Raw genomic sequence first — 15,336 nt, 5'->3', positions numbered from 1 at the left:
TTATATCCATAGGAAAGATTAGAAATCTTCTGAATAAAGGAACTTCTTGTAGGATTCAGACTTAATTTGTAAATAAAGTTCCTTACGGAACAAATCTTCAGAACTAGGAGGATAATATGGTTAATAGTTTAGTGAATAACATCTCCCTTTTTCTGAAAGCTCAAGCTTGAGTGTATCCAGTATTTTTAACAGAGAAGAATGTCTCCATTACAATACTCCCTGGATTTATTCAGTAGCTTACGACATGCCTGAAGTTATACTAGATCTCATCAGCCTCAAGCATTTTTCTCTGTTTGATTTAATACTACTAAAAATCTGAATTAAAATTTAAAAAAAATTAGCCTGTAGAGTTACACAAGAGAAGGAGTGGAGAGACATCACAGTTGCAAGATGGCTTTGGGTTCTGAACTTTTTGCAAAAATCTTACATAGAAACCAATCTGCCATTTATTTGCAAAAACCACAGACACACGGGCATTTCTGTTCAAATATTTTCCATGCCATTGTACTTTTCTTATAGACACAGAACTATGACTCAGTATTTCAGAATATAATACGAAGTGTCTGCAGACACAGTATTTGCAAAGAGAATGATGCAGAATTTTAGGAATCCTATCTAGTTTTACAGGAACACTTTTTTTCTACTTTAAAGTAATGAAATTTGATTCCATTTTGCTCACTGAATCAAATAAATGAGAAGTGGCATTTGAAAACAGTTTCTGATGATGAATGTGATAAGTGGATTGCTGTGAAGATACATAATATGTCATATTCTAGGCTTCCTGGCTTGATTAATTTCAACAGGTTGGAAATAAAATACAAGGAAATCTTTATTTATGAACAGGTAAATATAAGCACAAAGCCAAAATGAAATATGACAAAGTATAAATACAATGCATACTGGTTAAAAAGTGAGAGAATGCATCGTAAGGAAAATAAAAATGAGTATCCCTTTTACTAGGAACCAGTGCAACCACTATACCTGTTGCAGCTTGGATTGTATTTATATGTCTATATATTTTACTATATAGTAATATTTTGATAGTGAGAAAAATGAGTAAATCTCTGATTGTATCACCAAAAGATTTAATCATGTGAAAATCTACTAAATAAATTCACAGTCCTGTCTAGCCATGATCTGAAACTAAGGACGAAATAGAACTATGGATATAATACAGCTTCATTGAACTATGGATAATTCTTTCCACAACTAGTCTGAAGAAACTACAAAGCAAGTAGTCAAAACCAGTGGGACTGACTGATTAAATAAGGGTATCTGATCACTACTTTAATAATTTATTCCACTTACTCCACATTCAAGATTACTGACCTCTCTCAATGTTTTCCTTCTGAATGCACCAGAACACGTGAATCTGAGAAATGCTGTGTACTAAAGCTCCTCAGCAAGACATTAAGCAAGAGAATATGTCTGTCTTTAAGACTGTTCAGAAATATTGAATACCTTGTTCCTTGGTATTCAATTCAATATACAATGAACTTACTATTACTGAGCATTTTTGACATCTTTTCCTTGGACCCCCCCCCCAGCATTATAGCTGGGGATTCAAGTGGAGTGAGGATAGATATCTGGACACCTCAGGGAATACCAAACTATACTACAAGTGGTAAGTACAAATACACTAGAGACACTGGAAGACTTACCAGAAGTCTGGCAGGCTTCTTCCCTCTTCTCAAATGTCTATCAGCAGGTAAGGAAACTAATAGCTGTCATTTGAAGACTTGAATCCAGAAACAGGGACCAGAACACCAGAACATACCTGCTGTACAGCAGTCATTTGCTACCGGCAGTGGTTTTCTTAATTAGCTGCTCTAATTATATTTTTCAGAAGTCTTCAAATGAAGTTACTCTTCAAAAAATTTATCAAAAAAGGTTCTGCACGTGATGGACTATAAGAGTAATTTCTGTCACATAGGTAGAAGCTTTTGAGGAATTTTGACCTTTGAACAACGGATAAGCTTTTCAGTTGTACAACGACAGTGTAGTAAAATGCTGATTAGCTACTTGGATTTCTAGACTTTACAGTGATGCTAATGAATTAATGCTGTTACATTACTTACGAAGACAAAGGCTGGCTCTAAACTGGGGGGCTCCTAAACAATTATCACATCAGTAAAAGCTATGAGCAATAGAATGCTGCTACTTTCTGTCCCCTACATCCACAGCATCAGGTTTTATAAGAGTTCATTATTGCATAGTCTTGGAAGACTTATTTACTTTTCTCATGACTACATATGTCAGTGAGAAGACTTACAAAACAGATTTTTTACTGTAATTTGCACTATTATTGTATGTACTCTGGAGCTGTTGTAACAAGGCTACATCAACACTTGAAACTCCTCAGTCTCTTGATAATTTTGCATCTATGTTGGTGTTTTTTTTTCACTAATGAAATTTCCCCCTTTTCAGCACAAGGAGACACTCCAAACCAGAAAGTTCATCCAGTGCTGCATTGTATTGTACTATGAGATGTGTTATAGTTGTTTGTGTTTATTTGTGTATGTAGATGAAAATGCTATACATGAAAAATAAAGATCTAGCATCTTTATTATGAGATCATCCTGGAATGGACTAGAATTATTTAACACAGAATAAAAACTTTCGAAAATCAGTATCCTATTCCAATAAGAATACATTTATTTTTTTAGTCCACGAAATATAAGGTTTACTTTAATTGTTCATAGAAGGATTTCTGTTGGTCATAAAGATCCCATGAATCAAAATGGAGTTTGACAATGGGATTACTGTCTTTTTATTTGTAACGAAACAGCTTCCTTAGTCCAATTAGATTATGCTGTGTTCTTATCCTGAAGTAAACCTAGTCATGCATGAACAAAAAAAGGGAAAAGGTAACAGAAAATAGAGCTAGAAGGGACTTAAGATGTCACCTAGATCCTCTATGTGTAAGCACACAAAATAATTTTATATGAATCTTTACTGAAATTTGTCTAATGTGGTTTTAAAAGCTATAGTGACGGAGACCACCAAGCACCCTAGCCCGGTGTTACCATACTTCACTCCCTTCTAATATAGACATAATAATGTCTATATTAGACTAATTGCCTGTTACTGAAACACAGGGCCATGACTTTTTGCTGAATCCAAAAGGAGCTTGGAGAGAACTGTCCCCTAGGTAGGGTCCATCAAAGAACCAGAAAGAACTTTATACTGCTGTCTTCATAAGTGTGTTAGTCTGAAAATGTTACTTTTCTAACAGCCCTGTGAAGAACGCATCTTTGGAAACAGGTGTATATGCAAGGTCTTGGTATCTGGAGGTCACACAAGGGTAACCAAGATGAACTGTAGCTCAGGCAAATATAGGCTGCTGATGTAAATAATGCCTGGAGATTAAACTGGATAAAACATTCTTTGCTTTATTCCTAAATCATTTTGCAGCACGTCTCTGCACTGAAATGATTATACCATAATCCAGTATACTGGGTTTGTGTGACAAGATTTTGGTAGCAGAAGGGGTACAGGGGGTAGCTTCTGTGGGAAGCTACAAGAAGAACCCCCCATGCCCAATAGAGCCAATGCCAGTCAGCTCCAAGATGGACCTGCTCTGGTGAAGGTTGAGCCCATCAGTGATGGTGGTATCGTCTCTGGGAAAACATGTTTAAGAAGGGGGAAAGCCCCCCTGGCAATAGCAATTGCAGCCAGAAGAGAGGAATGAGAATATGTGAAAAGTTTTGCAGACACCAAAGTCAATGCAGAGGGATGGGCAGGAGGTGCTCCAGGTGCCAGAGGAGAGATTCCCCTGCAGCCCATGGTGCAGACCATGATGAGGCAGGCTGTCCCCTGCAGCCCATGGAGGACCCCACACCAGAGCAGGGGGATGCTCAAAGGAGGCTGTGACCCTGTGGGAAGCCAGCAAAGCAGGTTTGCTGGCAGGACCTGTGACCCCGTGGGGGACCCACACTGGAGCAGGAACCCCATGGGAAAGACTTGGGTTAGAAAAGTTAGTGGGGAAGAGTGTGAGCAGGAAGGAGTGGCAGAGACAACACGTGATGAACTGACCACAACCCCCATTTCTGCACTGCTGGGACAGGGGGAAGAGGCAGAGAAAAATCAGGAGTAAAGAAGCCTGGGAAGAAGGGAGGGTTGAGGGAAAGTGTTTTTAAGGTTTGGTTTTATTTCTTATTATCCTACTCTGATTTGATTGGTAATAAATTAATTTCCCCAAGTTAAGTCTGTTTTGCCCATGACAATAATTGTTGAGTGATCTCTCCCTGTCCTTATGTCAACCCATGAGCCTTTCATTGTATTTTCTCTCCCCTGTTCAGCTGAGGAGAGCAGTGATAAAGTGGCTTTGGTGGACACTTGGTGTCCAGCCAGGGTCAACCCACCACAGCCACATAAGTGACATGTGCTGAACTGTTGTCCATGTTATATTCCTGTGTATCAGATTAGAAATAAATGATTTCTAAATGCTCTGTACTAGGAACCCACACTGCAGAAAAAGGAGCCGTAAACACAAGCTGTACAGTGGGCAGCATGAACTTAAGAATAAACAAGAATAACCAGGGGAAAAAAAGGTTATTTAGAAGGCAGTAACTTGCTGTACATTCATTCTCAATGGTTGAATATGCACTTGAAATTTTTAATGGGCTGAGTCATTACAAGAATGTGAATCAGAATTTGAGAGCCTGTTACAGGTTGAATTGATGGGTGCTGCTATGAACATATTGTTACTGAAATACTGCTACATTGATATGGTCATGGTAACTATCTGTCATAGCAAAAAAGTGAACATAGGCAGCATATATGCCCTGAAACTTGTTTTTCTCATTATATTTTTGTTCCTAGCATGGAGAAACAGGAGCCCAATGCGACTTTGCAAATGACAGCATAGCTATAGGTATAAACCACAGGTAATTGTATCTTTTGAATTAAAGATAATCCAATTAGATGAAAGCCATGCCAGTCAACTTGAAATTCTCTGATACTGTAGGTATAAACCACAGGTAATTGTATCTTTTGAATTAAAGATAATCCAGTTAGATGAAAGCCATGCCAGTCAACTTGAAATTCTCTGATACTGCATCTTTCCTTTCTCTCTTCTTCACTCCTGCAAGATAATTTCATTTTGGCAGTCACTTAGCACAATGTGTGTAAGTCTTCAGATCATTTAAAAACTTCATTTCAGGCATATTAATGACATTTAGGTTCTGTACTACCACTAACTACTTAAAGAGGAAGAGATGACATGATATATATTTCTGCATTAGAAACAGAAGTTTGTTTGCTTAGCAGATGCAGGGTGGGTTTGCAGTGTGTTTGACAAACTAGAAAGAAGTCGTCCTAAAGCAATCAGAATATCAGCACAGAATGTGTGTCCAGAGGACTGTTGCTTATAGCATTACATAAAATGTTTGTAAGATTAAGAGTAAATATCTTGCCAAGAATTGTTTCAGGACAGTAAAACTGGATTACTGTCATTAGTGAGGCTGAATCCAGGCAGGCAAGAGAAATGCCCTTTACCTATGTCACCTTGCAGTCACGGCATAGATGACAACATGTAATGAGAAGGCCTCTGTTGTTGCGGGACGGCATATGTAACAGTAATATTTTGCACTATTTTCATCTATCTTTTATCACTGAATTATTTATTCATCTTGTCAGTATGTTACAGGTTTTCTGATGCTTGCAAGTCTATTTCCAGCCTATGATGGGAGTCACAGACTTTCCTTTCTTTAGTAAGCACCCACTCAGCAACTCATTTTGCAGCTGAACCATGTTTTTAACAAAAGCCAGACTCAGAACAAGTAAACCAACCAGAGCCCTGAAACCTGTTGTCAATATACCAACTACCTGTTCACAAAAACCAGAACTGTTTCTGCCAGGTAGTCTGAAACAAGGAAATTATATCAAACCTAAATTTTAAGCCTTAACAATCATTGACTTTCTTTTGCTTTTCCCTGTTGGGCACCATTGTTTATACTACATATGGTTGGACAGGTTATGCATGTGTGGATTAAACAGAACATACTCTTCCTGGTTTGTCCTGTGACAGGGGAGTCAACCCCAGATTTCCTTAGTATCTCTTGGATGTGAGACACAGTACCTTTGAAATGAAACTGCTGGTGCTGGCAGAGACACAGAAGTCAGTGGAGATGACTACAGATGTGACAGCAGAGCTAAAGATGGCTCTGCTGGCCATCATGATTTTCAGCTGATTCACCAGCAACTGAATCACTTCCACAAAATTATTCTGTTGGTCTTGACTGAGGAGTTTGTCCACAGTTTGCATGTGGTAGAGTCTAATCCCCTACCAACGTCTGAGTAATCAAAGAGACAGATCTTGCAGATTCTCTCACAAAACTTTTCATCTTTTTCTTCTGGTGATCTACTGTTCTCCAAGTGTCCATGAATCCTGCACAGTGGTGGTGGTTTAAAGGACTTAGAAGTTCCTGCTAAGAAAATAAAAAAGTGTATTATATTTGGAAAACTAATAGGATTCTCCTACATCTTCTGTGTTACAGTGAGTTGGAAATCAATTATTTCTACCATTTTTGAGTTTTATGAACTTGCTTGTTGCCCTGTAAAAAACATATCTATTTCTTGAAATGAACATCTGAGTGGGAATGGAAAGGAAGAATGAGTGCTACCACACATTCCAGCATGGTTTGAAGGTAAGAAGCTATTAAGAGTATCAGTGTGCTTGAACTGCTAAGGATCATAAAAAAAAATGGACAAGTAGCAAACCCTTATAGGCCAGCACAGGAATGACATCTACCTTAGCAATGGAAATTGGACAGCATCTGATAGAATAGCCCACAGGTGAGGGCTGAGTCTAGATAAACAACTGTGCAGTAATAGTAATTTTGTTTAATGACAATTCTGTTAATCAACCAGAATATACTTCTCACAAGTTTTTAAGTACCAAGTGGAAAAAAAGGAAGTGGAAAATGTAAGAAGATATAACTGGTTTGTTGAGATGTGATGCTGCTGCTCAAAAACATCAGGTGAATTCTTTCCCTCACCTCCCTTCTGCACCTCACCATTCACAACTGGGAACAGGAATGGTGGGGAACAGAGATGGCAATCAAGTTCAGAAGGGGATTTTTACTTCTGAATATAATTTCTAGGATCTATATTTTTAAACAAAGCTGTCAGACTAGAGTTTCAGGAGGTAAATCTAGCTGGCACTTTGAGTGTTCTCTGCCTGATTTCCAAGTGCCCAGAGAGTAGTATATAAACTTTACAACTGCTAAGTATCTCTTGGTGTGTCTGGGCTGGCAGATGTGCTTATCACTGAAAGCCATCACTGCACTGTATGGAAGGGAGAGGAAGGGAGAGGAAAAAGAGTTTTCATTGAGATATGTGCAGTGCAACATTGCCCATGGGAAGTATGTCAGATCTGATGTCTTCCCTCACCTACTAAAATGGTGTTTCCTTGCTCTCTTTGGCACTGGGCAAAGCTTTTACTCAAGTACTTTAAAAACTGTATTTTGACATCAGTATGAAGAAATTTCTAAAATCAACGAATTTCTAAAATAAGCAAATTTCTAAAATTTTTAATGTCCTTGCTAACCCTGCATTTTTTCATGGAATCTTGTGAAAAATGGTTATAGACGCAGTTGGGAAGGCTAGACAGTTATCTATTTAAATCTTTGTCTTCAGGTTCTACCCTATGCTCTGGGATATGAAGATGAGGAAGAAAAAAGGTGGCTTCAGGATACAACTTCTGTTAGTTAAAGCAAGACGGATATCACCAATATAGAATGTATTTGTCATAGCTCATAATTTTCTCCTTCCTAAGTCTCCCCAAACATAATAATGTACAGGTGGCACTTACCATAGCGAGGGTCCTGATGTTCTCTTTCTTCAGGTTGATTATTGTGTACATTCCAAAGGGCTCTTGAGGTGTCTCTGAGTTCATTCAGCCATGCAGACTTGTGGGTTTTGTTCCAGTCTGATTGCAAGACTCTGTCATGGTCTCTTCTGCAAATGACTCCATGCCCCTATTTTCAGCCTAAAAATCATACTGCTGCCATGAAAGACAGAGCTGTCTGTTTGCAAGGATGGCAGTGGCAGAGCCTATTAGAGAAGGACTTATACAAAATGTATTTATGGGCCTGCAACACTGTCCCTGACTTTTAGCACAAATCTTTAGATAACTGTGCATGAAAGTACAGCATTTGTCTCTACTTTCACCTGGATGGTCTTGGGGCTTGGTAGTTTTGGTGCTACTTCTACTAAACCATAATCTTATGTTTTAGCACAGGGGTGTGTGACAATAGCATGCGTACTTTCTCTACTGTTGGCAAAGACTAAATAATAAGAAAGTTTAAACCAGACTTCTTGGACAATGAAGGACTTAGGGCCCTGAAAATAAATATATATGGGCAGAAAGCCTCTAATGAGGAAATGTGATATTATGCCTGGAAGACTAAGGTATAGGTAAACAGAGGTAGTGGTGCCAGGCTGCCCAAACGCTATCTTCACTCTATCCATTGGGTGAGTAGGAGAACAAGGCACAATTTACTATGTGCTCTGCTCCAAAGTGCCTTGAATTCAGCTTGCATTCAGGCTATCCATGACATTCTATGACATTCCATCCCATCCCATCCCATCCCATCCCATCCCATCCCATCCCATCCCATCCCATCCCATCCCATCCCATCCCATCCCGTCTGTGCCCTCACCCCAACGGTTTTCTATTTGAAGCAATGAAGAAAGCAAGGTTTGCTCAACATGGATGGTGAAACAGTCAGACAGTAGTTTAACTTCTCTAACGATTTCCAAAGTTATTCCTTTACAAGCCATGAAAAGCAAAGTGGAAACTCTGCTCTTCATGTGACCTGAAATCTTGGCGCTCTGTGTTGAGCCACTAACTACAATTTTTTCTCATCTGCTTTAGAATTTCAGTCAATCCCTGCAGAGGGCAGTAATGATATTTTTCTCACTGAGCACATAGTATGCAAGTTTTTGTTACTTTTTTTTTCCCTGTAAATAACACACTGGGTAAGATGAGTAAGTACTCTGAAGAAATACTAACCATCTTTGTTGGGTGTGCACATGCTACGTCTTACTCATATGACTGGAGTATACTAATAACCAAGATCTGAGATGATCTAGATGTATGCACCTTCTTGGTAAGCCAAATAATTTGGTCATGCAATTTCATTTTTTGTATTATTTTGGCTCAGTAGGGAGGCAATATAAGGAACAGAAATCCAAATTGAATATCTAATGGTCCACTTGTTCTTTAAATCTTTGAAATGAGAAGTGCATTGTTCCAAAAGTGCCCTCTTCGAAATCAATAGTCTACTTGCGGCATTCAGCATCACTCAACATGGATGACTGTGTTGTGCCATATATTACAAAAAGGAATCTTTTAGTTGCGGATTTTAAAAAGATTAGATATTGTGGATATCAGTAGAAAATATATCTGATTACTGAACTTAACATCTGTTTAATTCACAAAATTATGTGACTAAGTTTTGTTTTTTGAGTCAGATTATCACTGCCAGTTCTGGCTGGATTACAGTACACTCAAACTTGATATATTTGTCATTCAGTTGCCTGGGACATCAACTTGCAAAGAAATTACAGGTTAATTCAGATGATATAAAGCAATGTCATAGAAAGAGATTTCCAACTAATTATTATTTTTACACTGCAGGAAATATCTCCTGTGACAATTCATGAGTGTAGCAAAAGAGGAGATGAATTCTTTTCAAAAAAGTTGTAGTACATTTGACAACAGGAATACCTACCTACACAATGTCATGGTGGGTGCAGCTAGTAATGTATAATTACTTAAAAGTGTTGTTAGAGTACACTTGATAGGGTTCAGATTTAGGTGTGACAAATAGTTTTAAATATACTTCACTGGTTTTAAAAATACTTATGAACTTTTTTTTTTTTTTTTTCTCAAGTACCACTCACTACAGCAGTTCAGGAGCTGATTATAACTCTGACAGGCATTTTCATCAGTACAGCATTCAACAGAGAAGATGGTTAAACAAAAAACAAGCTAAGGTCTTCTGGTCTTTGAAGTGCAGAACCCTCCATTTATACATTGCTTCCTTGCCCTTTGAGAGTCACACTAACTCACTTAAAATCTGTGCCTTGTTAAAATTTCATTTGCCCCTCCACAACCTTACATGTACTCTTAGCAACCCATAAGAGCATTTTCTGAATAATTGGCTGAAGCACCCTTTTATCTTTCAGTTTAACTGTGAAAGAGATGTCAATCCATATTCATAAACATGGAACAACTGTCGAATTAATGTATGAGTGTGTGCTGTACGAGTAGATAAAACACAATCATTTTTGTTGCCTCATTTTAGTGACACAAATCACAAGAGATATGAATGCAATTTTCCCTGTTATCACACAGAATAAGGGCATAAATTTCCAAACTTATCAATCCTGAGAACTGCTGAGAAAGTAACTGGCTGAAAACAGGTACTCTCAGCCTTAACTTTAGTCATGCAGTTCCCTTCTATAGTTTGCCTTGATGGTGAATGACAACTGCTGGCATGTATTTACCATCATAACTATTTGGGTTTTTTTATTTCCTTCTGGCTTTGCCCAAAACATTGTAAAAGCCATAAATATTAGATGGCCTTGACAAATTCATACTAGCGAAAGCAAAAAAATTGCACAAAGAAGTTCAGAATGACATCAAATCAGGAAATGATGTAATGGCCTGCTTTAGAAAAAATACACTTTACGTGTACAAATTTAAAAGCATAGCTATTTGTATTTTTGCTTCATCTGAATAATTACGCATATGAACTGACTGCCATTATTACTTTTGACAGATTTTTAAAGTACTGAGATTTTATAGAATTTAGTGTGGAAAATAAAACTGGAAATTTACATGAAATGCTGAGGAAAGAAAATGTACTTTGAAAAATTCACGTATAAGTACAAATACTTACCTTTGTGTTGGGGTAGCATAACTGTTATCATATGCCTCATAGCTTGGTTCATCATAGTCACCTCCATATCCATCATCATACCCCTAAGGGAAAAACAGAACGCCACAGCTTAGAAGAGAGATAAATCAAAGCATATTATCAGTTTGTAGAAGTAATTTGTGTCAATATATACATACTATGTTTGCCCCATATTATGTAAAACATGCAGCCTACTGATGAGAATTGTGATTTGTGAAAAACAACATGTAATTGCAAGGGTAAAAAAAAAAATCCATTATTCACTTAAGAACTTGGCTTATTTATTGATAAACTGTGGTGTCCAAACCACAGCGCCTCGGTGGGATCTATGTAGAATACTGATGAATTATAATAGAAACAATGATTTCTTATTTGTCATATAAGCAGTTTCATAAATACCTATAAATGAAATGCAAAAATGGCAGGAAAAATATATTGACTATACAACATTATTAAGAATATTATTGTTATAGGATCATAATATTCAGTGTATTTAACACTCCCCCAACCTGTGAGAAAAAAAATCTGTGCATGTTTGCGAAGGAAGCAATGGGTTATGGTTTTTTATAAATAAGTTACAGTAAGCACTTTTTCCTTCATTGAGCATCCCATTCTCTTTAAAGGCATGTTTTTCTGTGACAAGTTAATGAAGACTTTAATGCAGATTTCTCCCATCTTACTTACGGTTCCTAACTGAAGGGCTCAGACCTTCTGTCTGCCTAAGCTAGAGAAACACAAGTAACTTCAGAAGGTAGTTCAGCTCATCTAATGCCTGCATCTTCTACTGAGGGTGCAGTGGGCAATTATGATCCATTGTAGCTGCCTCTGAACCAAGGAGTGCTCAGGAACCAGAAAATAAAAAAGGTATGTAATCCAGTAGATGACTTTTGATATGCTCTTTTCATAGAACAGAGTAGGCAAAAAATGATGCATGGAAACAGTTTTTTCGTTCTAAATTTTGGGAGCCAGTTTTCTTAGTTAAATAGAAACCAAACATTTTGTAGTCACAATAAAAATTTCCTATTATAGGAAGTGCCAAAGGAAATAGTGGGCTTAAAAATCTTTGACTCAATATTAATTACACCAGAATGCAATTTGGATTTTTTTTTACTTGCAAGTTATGTAAAGTTTTGCTAGCTTGAGCTAGAAGGGACAGCATGAGGCAGCTCCAAAATAACAGCAGTCCAATAACAGTTACTCTGGTACAGTATCATAACCACACAAAGTACAGAATCACTTTGTTAATTCATTATTTCTGGTAATTAAACTCTGTAATGGTATTGAACTAAACTTCACTGGTACACCTGATTTAAGTAAAACATAAAATGAGGATATATCCAGTTATGTCTCATCAGGTCAAGCACATTAAATATACTTCTCCCTGTGGTCTCCCACCCAGCAGTGAGGGTGGGTGTGGATTCCAGGTGGGAGTTTTCACCCCTGAGGGGTGCTGCATGGCCTAAAAGAAGGACAGGACATTGGATGGTGACTACTTAGGCATTCATATCAGCTTGCAGCAAGGGAAAGCTTTTCTTGAAGAGGGAGAGTCCTGTTTTGGGGAATGGCCTTTCCCAGAATTTGAAGTGTACAAAAAACCTCATCTTCCATTTTTAGGTGGAAGCTCATCAGTTTGACTTGCCTTCATTAATATAAACACAGAAAAAAGTACAGTTAAACACCTATCCCTGCAGACTACAGCGACATATTTAACATCATACAGCTAAATACACAATCTTGCTTCTGGGGACAGGATAAGAGAAACAATGAACCACAGGAGATAGATGTTAGCCACATTGATCAGTATGCTACTGGGTGGGATCCTGCTATCGTGAAGATGAGGGTGATGCAAATTCCTGTACGAAGCTGAATAGCTAGAGGAAAGACATTTCAGCATGCTTACCCACCACATGAGAGAACAGGAAGGGCAACAATTATGAATTAGTTTTCTCAGTTTCTTGATGCCTGAGGTGGATTAACGTTCAGCACCAGCAGGGCAGAGAACACTTGTTAGTATCTGACATTTCTGTGGGTTCATGTTACAGATTGTAACAGCCTCCCTGAAGGCTCAGAGCGGGTCAATACAGTGCAAATGGTTCAAGTCGAATGGTTGGAAAACAGTAAAAAAAGCATAATGTATCTGTAATAAAGAAAAAATATTTTCTAGATTATGTTCTCTTATTTGTGTTCGCCTGCATCAGAATTATCTTCTAATACTACAGGTGAACTATTTCTGCAAAGCACATACTAGCTTTTTTTTTTTGACCCCCTTGTCCCAAAGAAGCCTTTAGGCATCTAGAATTGAGATCCAAAACAGCTCCTTTCACATCCTTGAAGTGCCTCAAACTTCTCTTTAACCTTCAGCTCCACAGAACCTACAACTTTAATGTCTGAAAGTACTTCTTCCACGCACATTTTGAGAGATGAAATACTCAGGTCTCACGTAGATCCTGTTGAGATCCGGAAGCTACAAATTTGAGGACGTTCAAATTCACATATTCTACACTCTGTGTGTGGTGAGGAGAGTGCTCCCAAGAGCAGTTCTGTATAAATCCTGAGACCATAACCCAGGATGCCTTCTCCAAATGCATTGCAATCTTTTAATGAGCAATAGAGTTAGACTCCTCCATGCACTCTCTAGGTCTGTTAGTTCTCTTACTAAAGCCAAACCAACCAACCATATTAAACTGATAAACACTCTGTATATGTATGGTGATAGGAACAGAGCTGTCCTCTTAGACAATCTAAGTTACTAGTGCTATATCACCACTTCACAGAAGGAAAAAGGATTGATTACCCACGCTGTCAGTGTTTTGAATGTGACTTTTTTCTTCTGTAATTTTTATAATTTCATTTATTTCACCAGAAATATTCACATGTATGTGTTTAACAGACCATCCACCCTTTAAGCTGTAATTCCTTTTAATTGAAGTCTGTGCTTTTCAAGCAGAAATCTCAGGTAAAGTGACTTTGGGTGTGATCTGATCAATGTCTACCCCTGAAGAATCCATGTCCACTCTCATCAGACTATTAGAACACCTGTATACAAAGTTGATAGGGTCAAGCCACCTGGTTTCAGTGAAAGGGAGGAAAGCACTTCCCTAAATCTTCACAGCTCTTTGAAGAGGTCAATAAGAGCACAGACAGGCAGGACCTGAGGAAAAACAGGTTCCTCTGAACCTTTGAAGTTACAGATGAGGTTTAATTTTCAAGGCTACCCAAGGGGTTGGTGCTGATTGCCTGGGAAGACTTTTCCTCTGTGAGGAGACTTTTTACACATGGTAGCTGCCACCACTCAGAAGAAAAATCCTACTGGAATGAACTGTGTACAGTTCTGGTGTCCTCAACATAAAAAGGACATGGAACTGTTGGAACAAGTCCAGAGGAGAGCCATGAGGATGATCAGGGGACTGGAGCACCTCCCATATGAAGATAGGCTGAGAAAGTTGGGTCTGTTCAGCCTGGAGAAGAGAAGGCTGCGTGGAGACCTCATAGCAGCCTTCCAATATCTGAAAGGGGCCTATAGAGATGCACTTCATTAGAGACTGTAGTGACAGGACAAGGGGTAATGGGTTAAAACTTAAACAGGGGAAGTTTAGATTGGATATAAGGAGGAAATTCTTTCCTGTTAGGGTGGTGAGGCACTGGAATGGGTTGCCCAAGGAGGTTGTGAATGCTCCATCCCTGGCAGTGTTCAAGGCCAGGTTGGACGAGGCCTTGGGTGATATGGTTTAGAGCGAGGTGTCCCTGCCCATGGCAGGGGGGTTGGAACTTGATGATCTTAAGGTCCTTTCCATCCCTAACTGTTCTAAGATTCTATGATACTATGATTCTATAAGCAAGAGGAACTACTAGAAATAGTCAAAGGCAAACTGATAGCCATTTCTAGGGTAGGATTTTGTGCCAGGGTATTTTTATCTCAGGTATTTCTCATTAAAATATCTTTCTGAAACATAAGAAAAAGACCTCTTTAATTTGTGTCAGGGAAAAGGAAAGTCAGTCTTTCAGTGACTAGGATTTGCTCTAGCCTTACAGTGCTACATCCTTAAGTAAAGATAAAGGAACAGAAAGGCTAACAATGTTTACAAAAATATCTGGATGATTTTTAGGGAGTTTGGTATAGTTTAGAATTAAAAAATAGTAAATAATAAAAGAGGAAAATATTAAAATACAGCTAAATTCAAGACATAAATTAATTGAAAATGAACCTATTTAAGTAACACAGCAGCCTTATCAGAAGGGCGCCTACAAAGATGCTGCGGAGGGATTCTTCATTAGGGACTATAGTGATAGGACAAGGGGTAATGGGTTCAAAGTTTAGATTGCATATAAGGAAGAAGTTCTTTACTGTTAGGGTGGTGAGGCACTGGAATGGGTTGCCCAAAGAAGTGGTAAATGCACCATCCCT

General features: G+C 38.3%; 1 protein-coding gene across 5 annotated transcripts in view; it reads right to left on the bottom strand.

The window, feature by feature from the left end:
- The window catches only part of KHDRBS2 (KH RNA binding domain containing, signal transduction associated 2), a 365,680-nt gene that overhangs the window by 55,666 nt on the left and 294,678 nt on the right, over positions 1-15,336 (bottom strand). For all 5 annotated transcript variants that reach the window (XM_061347850.1, XM_061347847.1, XM_061347845.1 and 2 more), the window contains one exon: positions 10,914-10,996. In XM_061347850.1, coding sequence (XP_061203834.1) covers positions 10,914-10,996 — 83 coding nt within the window. The remainder of the gene's footprint in view (positions 1-10,913; positions 10,997-15,336) is intronic.

This window comes from Neopsephotus bourkii, unplaced genomic scaffold (genome assembly GCF_033783945.1).
Source record: "Neopsephotus bourkii isolate Nb327-2 ecotype Australia unplaced genomic scaffold, CSIRO-AGI_Nbou_v1 NB_330, whole genome shotgun sequence".
Lineage (NCBI taxonomy): Eukaryota > Metazoa > Chordata > Aves > Psittaciformes > Psittacidae > Neopsephotus > Neopsephotus bourkii.
This window is presented reverse-complemented; position numbering and strand designations above follow the sequence as displayed.